General features: G+C 49.0%; 1 protein-coding gene across 1 annotated transcript; it reads right to left on the reverse strand.

Annotated features, from left to right (window-relative positions):
- Positions 1–8,156: 8,156 nt before the first annotated feature.
- On the reverse strand, positions 8,157–8,833 carry EMWEY_00044690 (hypothetical protein, conserved; the record flags this gene model as incomplete). Its single annotated transcript, XM_013482949.1, has 2 exons — positions 8,157–8,225; positions 8,660–8,833. 2 exons carry the CDS (start codon positions 8,831–8,833, stop codon positions 8,157–8,159), a joined length of 243 nt encoding a protein of 80 aa, XP_013338403.1.
- Positions 8,834–9,593: the final 760 nt, after the last annotated feature.

Raw genomic sequence — 9,593 nt, forward strand, 5'->3', positions numbered from 1 at the left:
ACAGCCTACAGAACCATCCACACCTGCTGTTTCTGCATCATGTGAGCCAGTTATCACATTGAAATACCGCTGCTTCGAATCAGCCGGTGGGAACGCTGCGTACGATTTGCGATTTGAAAATTCCGCTAGGACCATTGTATGGATATACAGTGTTCTACATAGCACCGAGGGCCGGCTAACATGCTTTGCGGATTGTGTTTAGGGACAACGTCATGGAGTCCAGCCACACGTGACGCATAAAAACGTCAGGGAGACAAGAGTGAGCACGAAATTCTAAAGCTCGATAGCGTTTGATAACAATGATAGGAGAGGTTGCAAATTTTGACACACATTCTGCGCACAGGGCGACAGGATAGCCTGCAAAGCCATCAATGGGAGTCAGCTTTGCTCGTCTGCTTCGCGAAGAGTTGTATGGGAGCATGGCGCGAACAAGCAGACTCTTTCCTGCTGCTCTGCTTTTTCTCCAGACCAGCCTAAACCGGTGTGATGTGCAGAACGCACGTCCTGCAGAAAGGGTTGCTATGATGCAACCTGAGGGCATTGCTCAAGATCGTATCCCCCAAACTTTAGCTGTGATTTGCCTCATATGCGCTGGCCCTGGCGGATTCATGTCCAGCGCAAAGGTCACACTTGAACCCAAACCCACTCCTCTAAATCAGCTGTATGTATTTCCATGTGTACGCTTGCTTTCGTGCGCCTAACCTAGCACCTTCTTGCGTTTCTATGTGAGGGGCACAACCAACACACGATCTGGCTCCACAAACAGGGCAGCAGCAACTGATTACCCGAGATTGTTTGGTACTTTCCAACGTGCCAAAAGCACTCGAAACGGTTAAGCCAGCTTTAATCGTGAGACTGCACCTAAACACACCCACAATCGAAAAGTTTCTCATCCCACGTTCACGGCAAGGAGGCACAAGCAAACCGAAGTAGAAAAAGACAATATGCGCACACAACGCCTCGGAGCCTTGCTTGCACAGTTTTTGAGCCCATTTGTGGCGTGCTGATGCCTCGCAAAGTGAATGCAAGCGCACGAGTCAAACAGGTGGACAATGCATCACTGGTCGGCATTCGTGAATAAACGCCGTACATTTGGGAACAAAATAGCTGATACGAGGATCAGGTCTGTTTCCTAGGCATTTGGGCTCACTTGCTGGTTAGAAAGGCACGTTTTGACAAGTATACGTCATGCCGTGCGCAAACGATGATGGGCACGGCTTCCTCAGTCCTCTTCTAAACCCTGGCAAGCACTAATAAGTCCTACGCTAATCGAACCGCCGGCCGATAGCTGTTCCGTCTGTTACGCAACCTACATGCCCCCAAAAAATATTCGCTTATTACAGGAGCAAACTCCGGAGGACGCAGCCACAGGCAGCACCAACACAACGGCTCACAGCCTGTTCCCAGATGACCGGTTGGTCCCACGTGAGCAGATAATGGTTAACGACAGCGGCAGCATAAAATCGTTTGACCGTGCGAAAGTGTCACCACCAGGTGCTGAGCCTTCAACGTTGATGCTGTTACTTAATTAGTGCATCCGAGGCGAAACAAGCCAGCAGGTCCCTTCCATGCAAATTTGGAACGGCAGCATATTGTAAAAGGAAAGGTAACGATTCGACGGTGCAGTTCGGATTGTAGCCCAAGTTGTTGCTTTGCTGCATCGACTGCTACGCGAGCATGTGAGGTGAGGGCGCAAGTGCTCAGACACAGGAGGCAATCAAATAGACAGGGAGGCGCGCAAAGCTTCCCGTCAGTGCACACTGCGGTCCTGCTGTAGCAATTTCCAAAAAATCCATCACGGGGGAAACTCACTTCCTACGCTCATGGCAAGCCGTGGTAACGTATCGACTACGCTCTGTATCCCTGATCCGTCAGCGTGATGCATCTGGCACAATTAAATTTGCCAAACACAAAGTGGTGGGGGCTTCACATATAACCTCGAGCTCACTGCCTGCGCCCAACAGAATACGCCCCGTCTGAGTGAGTGAATGCCAAGCATTAAAAACGTTTCTTGGTGACATAGGACGGCCTAAACTATCCAGGGATTTCACCCCATAAATGTCGGAAGCTCCTAACATGTATTCCAATTTAATCTTCGGCGTGGTCCGTTGGTAGCCAGTCCGGAGGGGTTTGCTACGCAGATGACCACCGTGCCATGCTGTTCTTCCCCAACCATGACACTGAAGGTAGCACCAGCAACAAGGCTGTACAATGTGTTTTTATAGACCAAAGTTACAGGCAGCTGCAGGCCGGCCGCCTGCTTCCGGTCGTCTTGACTGCGTTGAGAATGCCAAATGCCTGCTGAACGCCATTAAACTTGCATCACTGAGATTTCGCATTGGCACGCCTCCACCGTCGTATGGTGATCAATATATCCGAAGGCATTCCGTACATAAGAAAAGCCCATACTCACCCCCTGAACTTCACAATGCGTCGGTTGCGGAGCTGCTACTTCAGAGTACGGCTAGTGGCTTATACGAAAGACGTTCAAAACCTTATTTTGCTAAGCCTTGGGAAAGCACTACTATTATACGACCTCAGCACTGCTATTCTATGCGAGTCTTCGGTCCCGGGCAGCACAGATTTGTGCAGAGCAAAGAAGCGGACGGACGGCCTGGAACTCAATTTGCAAGGCAATAAACAGCTCATAATTGAGATCAATGACTGGTACACTGCAGATACCGCCTTAACACGACGACTTCCGAAGGCACGGTATTGATCAGGAGGTGCTCGAAAAGATTATATATCCCTCCTAGCTTCGTCGACGTAAAGCTGTCCTTGTGCCAGTGCAGCACAAAATATTGTTGACGATTGACCACAAGGCACAACGTACAACATAATAAAACAGGTAGAGAGAGTCTAAGCAGTTTTGCCACATACACATATAACCTAGCTCGTCAAAACTATAGCAGCGCAGGTGAAAAGAAGAGGGATCTGCCTTTAGAGTGTGTTTCCTTTGCCCCCTTCTACGGCCAACCGGAGAATCATGCTTCTAGCAGACCTTCCGCTGACATGTCTGTGTGGACTCACCAACTGAATGCATATGAGGTGGCTATGCATCAACACTAGCTTCATTCCCATTATATGCCTTTCACTGGCAAAGGAAGCACGATATTGCTTTCGTCAAGCTATATACATGGGTCAGATCAGCAAACCTGAGGACGGGGCATGCTTGTTCACATTGCTCCCACGCTGCTCTCCTCCAGTGAGCAAGCTGCAAAGCGTAAACTACACTTTACCCAACTAAATGAGCGCACTGCCTATCAATCGGAAGCTCCTCTGAGTTCTAGATGCATCTGAAACAACCCAGTATGGCATCACAATGCACGCAGCGCCGCATGTTTGAGTCGAGCGCTCAAGCAGTACTAAATTCGCTCTGTCAGGATTACGTCGATGTGATCGCATCCCCTCCGACAAAAAGAATTTTCTAACTGGAAAACTCACGTGCTAAGGCCACACCGACCAAGCCTACCACAATGAGATATCAGCAGGCGCTGACGATGGCAGTCTCCCTTGCACCTAGGTAATTTGTATCGACTGCTGTTCATATAGACTCTCAGGTGTGGAAGCAGTGACGTGCAACTTGGCGGTCTTTGGAGGGGTCGCAACTTCCAACAAAGCTCCCAGCCTATCCCTCCGTCACTTCAATCTTGAAGACAATAGCTTCCAAGCCCTTGCAGGAACAATGCAAAGCCTAACCATCCACGCGCTTACACGCTACCCAACAACGGAGTCCAACAACGATGAAGAGAATATTTGAGGAGTGAGAGGCGCGTGATATAACCTTCTGCAAGGGAGACTTAAGTCAACACAGAAACCCTGAAAGCAGAAGGTACTTTGGAGCATACACTGGGTACTGCGACGGAGCCCCATTATTGCAGATGCTGCTGGTCCACACCAACAGCCCGCAAGTAAGGCCGACACACGCATTTCTTCTGGCGGCTTCCGTCACCTGCAGTTTTCGTATTTGCATTGTCCACAGCAAATTTCCACTCGCGATAAGTGGGCACTTACTGCAACATGCGAACGCATGGCTCACTCGCTGACTCCCAAAAGCAGCAATAAAATAATAAGGCCTTCGACAAACGGGATACCATTCTAACACCATTGACACGTACCAGTGCTCAACGACATACACTGCCCGCGCGTGCACCTAGTACAGGATGAAGCAACAACTGCAAGACCGCACTGGGAACGCCCTCCTAGGGGCTAAGCAACATAAGCAACGAAGAAGCAACCGCCCTATAACCCTTGCTCTCGTAGAGGAAATAGCACACTGCCTGCCACCACAAAAATATCTATTTGCCGCCAGTGCCGCACCCTCACGCGGTTCAGAGCAAAATTACCTTGCATCCCTCATGTATGCTGGACGCCGTTATTCTTCCTCAGTGCCAAGGCACCAGAACGGCACCTAAAATGTAGGCAAAAGAGTGACAGAAGGTAGTGGTATGAGTACAAAAATGACAAAACGACTGAAAATGAAGGAGCGCACAGCCTGGATCCATGAGCACGCAGAAAACGAAGTTCGTACAGCTGGCCCATGATCGGGCCTGTTGCTGATGGTGATGCTCGGCGGATCACAGCTCTGTCTCAGCTAAAAACAACCATCCAAACCCAAGCATGTTCCAAATCCTACCGCTATCGAACTGAATTAACGCTACCGCTCCCAAAGTTGCTCGATGGCTACTCCCCACTTTCTGTTGTTGGGACGAAGGTGGCGCGTCACAGCCAGTATATAAAACGGCGACTATTTTGTAGCCAACTCTGCTGCACGCGTCCGAAGCAACCCTCTTATTCCTTTTGAATATACGGCGAGCCAATAGGCTAGGTTCTGCACGGGACTGCTGTTGAAGGGCTCCGACCAACAAGGTTGCCAATCCCTGATAGGAAGGAACTCACTTCCTGAACAAATCAATCGCTACCCCAATGTTATGCCCTTCAGATAGCGCCAGGTAAGGCCTACAGCAGTCACCAGGCTGTCTGCCATTACTAGGCTACCACAGTGGCGCGGTATGTGCCTGAAAATGCCCCAAAATATCGCGCAGAAATTCTGCTGATCGTCTTGGGCAACCACCTCTACCATCAGGGCTCGGTGAGCACACCTGAATGCGCACCTTCTTTGCTCAGTTGCCATATAGGCACTGGACTACACTTTAAAAGTTGCACATTTTCACCATTCACATTATGCTACGCGTCAAGTGTTGTAACAACAAGCATTTTCACGGCAGTCATGGATGGACACAAATGAACAGGCCTTAACTGCAAGCCTGCAAGCCCCACACGCGGTTTCCTCCATATGCAGCCTGAACCAAGCGTCATTGACCTCTAATACCAGGTTGAATCTCACAAGCATGCGTAGCACATGACGTTCACCACCCTTTCAGCTTTTCCGTACTATTGGTGGGCTCTTGTGTTTCGAAATATAATCGGCCTGCAACAACGACAAATGAATCTGTAAGATGTAAGAGCGTATACGTAGTGCCCACCTCCTGCGCTCAATCCAGCCCACCGCCAATTCCCCGGAATTCAGGCAAGATTTCAACCATCGGCTCGTCAGCCTTGCGTGCCACATGAGGACTTTCGGATTTCGTGTAGTTGCAAACTCTGGTAGGAAAGCCCCTTCCTATGTGTAGCAAGGACTCCAAATACGTGGTGGGTGGCATGCCAGGGGAGGCACCAGCTGTTTACAGTAGAGCGAACAGCGCACTAGCTGCATTCACAGTATATCTGTTGGCGCACATACATTCACAGGCGAAAATGTGAAGTCGTATGTCCATCATGCTTTTTGTCATTCAGGAGAAGCGTAATCTGATGATCGAATGGCAGGCAGATCGAGACAGTGTTGAGGATGCATTGACTTCGGCACCGGGCGAAGGGAGGCCATGAGCAGGGCATCAACCAAAAAATTCCATCAATCCTAAAATCGACGGTCATCCGTTCATGGTGCATATATTAGAAAGAAGTCTTGCCCCCTTCTCCCCGCCCCACCTCCCCCCAGCCTGCAGATCGATTGTAGAAATTCTTGCTTATCGCTGCATATCGTAGGTTAAATCAAGTGAACTTGCCCTGTGCGACGAGTAATTGTTACGGTAACGTGAAACTACTGAACCCGGGCTGCATACAGGCTTACTTCCAAATTGGCAGCCTTTCTGGATGCCTTCATATTGCACAGGAGTGCAAATAGTGTTATTGAGAGTAGTACAATCGTCATGTGACTCTTGCTAATAACTGAATGGCGATTGTGCTCATATACTTCCGCTCGTTCAAACAGCTGCGCCGTGACTTCTGGTTGATCTAATTGAACGAGAGTTCCGGTTGAACTCGCCGGATTTTCATTTGAAGCTGATGTTATCACGCACCATAATGCCAATAGAACAAGAAATACAAGTTTTATCGCCTGCAGGAGAGGGCGGGGCAAGCTGCAGTGCCCATTGTTAAAGGTCCGGCGGCGGCCGCGAGACATGTTGCCTCAAATATCTTGTGTCTGCGGTGTCCATAGAATTGTGATATTCCTGTATTCACTGAAATATAAGCTTGCTGCTTCGAATAAAGATCAAATATGCTGAAGTCCAAGCGTGCGATAGTGACCCCGCAATGACGGTCCCCCGCCAGGCTCATGGCTGCTGATGGACCTAGGACCCGATCTGTGTTATGTCCCAACTTCAGCTTACTTCCCTTGGCAGTGAAACTTGCCTCATACCTTTTTTGTGGATCGCGGAAAACTTTTGACTAACGAGAAAGGAGGAAGACAAGAATTTGTAACATTCGTGTTGTCCTGCAATCAGCGTTCATTACACCATCGGTGGCGCACCGCAGGAACACTCTACTCTGGAGCATGCTAGATTAGTTGGAAAATTACAAATATGCTCCACAATGTCATTTTATAAGTTAGTTTGTCCTTGCAGACTATTCCTGTAGGAGATCTTGGTGGGTCTGGCCCTCCATCTAGAATTGCATCTGTGTGCAGTTTGCCCATGAAACCATTCTGGGCCTTACTACACAACATGCACGCAAATAGGAAGCCTGCAAGCAAAAGTATTCAGCAATTACATTCACTGCTGGTTAATGCCGCAGAGCAATAACCAGCAATGTATGGAATTGCTGATTACTTCTGCTTGCAGCCTCCGCTGGCCACACAGAATAACGGGACTGGAGTTTGAACCGAAACAAATAAAAAGGTCCTCAGGCAGTAGGCAATGGCTGGGGTCCAAGCATTAGTAATGCATCCCTGATCTGGCCGCGTAATGTATCTGGCACGATTAAATGTGCACGAACACTGCGAGATTGTACGTGACTGTGGGTTGCAACGCATGGCAAGCCACCTCTCAGGGTGCTCCGGGCGCATGAACTGCTGCGGTATACGATACCTAGAGGCTGAGAAGGGAGTTCAACTGCTGTTATGGAGTTGCCATTGTAGGAATTCGGTTCCGTCACAACTTGCAATGATCACCGTATATGATCGAGGACCAGTGTTACACTTTGCAGGCAACAGTGGCACGTGAGAGGAACAAACCTCACGCGCACAGAAAGGAGGTGCTGCAGACGCTTTGCAGATCGCTAAGGAGCGAAGATCCCTCAAAAATATCAGTACAAACAGTAAATTTTTTGAACTCCCCCAAAACTTTTGTTAAATCACTTCCTTCCTTGAAGAATGGATATTGAACAGGATCTGCCATGTGGTGGGTAGGCTACTAACCGCTACCAGTATCGTTGAGTTAAAGCGCGCCTAACTTCTTCTTTTTATCCAAAGGTAAGTGTTTGTGCAGCCAAACTACGAAGCGTGCACCTGCCACAGCCGACCACCCAAATATGGCGGCTGCCAGGCAACATTTGTCTCGCTATATGCTTATCTTCTTCTCCAGCAAGCGCCAGAAAAGGTACACTAGATACTAGCTTCTTCGGCATTAGAAGGGGAGGCACGACAATGGTGGCTATATAATTAAGGCTAGTAATTATCCAGGGCACATCGGGATTATGCAAGATTCTCGGAACGCACTGCGATACAGGCTTACTCCCAGGCCTGAAAGTGGCAGGATGCGGAAGAGTTGAAAAGTATTAAGCAAGGGAAGCTAGCGAAAGAAGGCTACAGTGTAATGAATCAGTAAGTAGTCAACCGATGCACAACGATTGGATCATAGGCTTTGAATCACATGCTTTTAGAAGGGGTAGCCCATGGATGAAGGCAATCGGTAGCGCATATAAGGCTGAACCCCAAACGCCAAACCCTAAATCCTAACACCCTAAACCCTAAAACCCTAAACCCCTAAACCGTAAGGCCCTAAAACCTAAAACCCTATAACCCTAAACCCCAAACCCTAACCCCTAAACCCGAGCAGCGACAGCAACCGTTGCCCATGAATACAAACTTGGGTAAGCACACAGCCAATTTTAAAGGAATCTGCGCGTGCAACTATCAACTCTTTTGGTCCCAGCACTGCGCCGGTTGTTTCGTGTGCGCCCCAGGATTTCCCTATCCATTGCGTTAATTCGCCTGGTGGAGGCTCTGAAAGTCTTGTTTTTCCCCAAGTTGCAGTCTGTTTTCACTCGTCTGCAATGTAGAATTACGTCATGCTGGTTATTGCGAAAGAAGCAGAGGCTGCTGCCGATACATTCTCGAGGACAAGTCCCGCTTGTTGCTTTCCGATCCCGCTTTTCGTACCTTTCTTGAGCTGTTGTAATCGACCGTCCAAATTTTACCAGGCTCAATATCTATATCATTTATAAACACGCCCTTTTCCTTTCTTGCTAATGTGGCAGAAGAAGCGTCTTTTCTCTGCTTTATGGCTACGTATTCCATGTCCGCGAGGTCAGCCCCTTCACTACTTAGTTCCATCTTCGCCGCATTGCTCCGGGTAAGCACCCCGCACTGAACTATTGATACAGAAGTTCGGAAGCCACTGTTGGAGGTCTGCCCCAATTGATACTTCTCCATACAATGCTCTCTGAATATGGTGCTCTATGGGTAGCTTGCCCTGCTTACTCTTCCCCACCCCTGCCATCACGTGTTTCCGTGCCGACATACGAATTAACGCATTTTGCAGCTCGTGTAGAGGAGCTTTTGAAGTCTGGATGCTCTACACAAAAGCAGAACCCATGCTAGGATATAGCTACCATCGTCGTGCCTTCCCGTCAAACAACGAGAATGCCATTTGCAATAATAGTTATAAAGCTTTGAACATACGCCAATAAAGCTGTGCCCTCACCGCGATGACCTCTATGTGGCGATGGCCGGCAAGGGATGAAACGTTTTTGCTGTGAAAACATCGTTTGGGTGGGGTCCAGAAATGTCGATCGTTTCATCTCCACGGGGCTTCCAGCTGTGGCTCACCGCCACACCAGACGTGATGACTCTGCATTCTGCAAAATAAGGTGAAAGACTGAGACTTGACAAAGGCTTCAGGGTTTCTCAAGACCTTCTGCGTGTATTTATTGCACCTTTGGTCCTACTCACTTCTGTGAAGCAGCGCACACTTCTGTGGGTGTGAAGCTCCTTATTCACCAGCTACCGTGAATCGGGTGCTGCTACCAAGTGTAACAGTCGCCCTCGAACACGTTAGGTACGAGTTTCACAGAAGCAGATGATTTTTCTCCCC

The sequence above is a fragment of the Eimeria maxima genome, genomic scaffold, assembly GCF_000499605.1.
Source record: "Eimeria maxima Weybridge genomic scaffold, Emw_scaff867, whole genome shotgun sequence".
Classification (NCBI taxonomy): Eukaryota; Apicomplexa; class Conoidasida; order Eucoccidiorida; family Eimeriidae; genus Eimeria; species Eimeria maxima.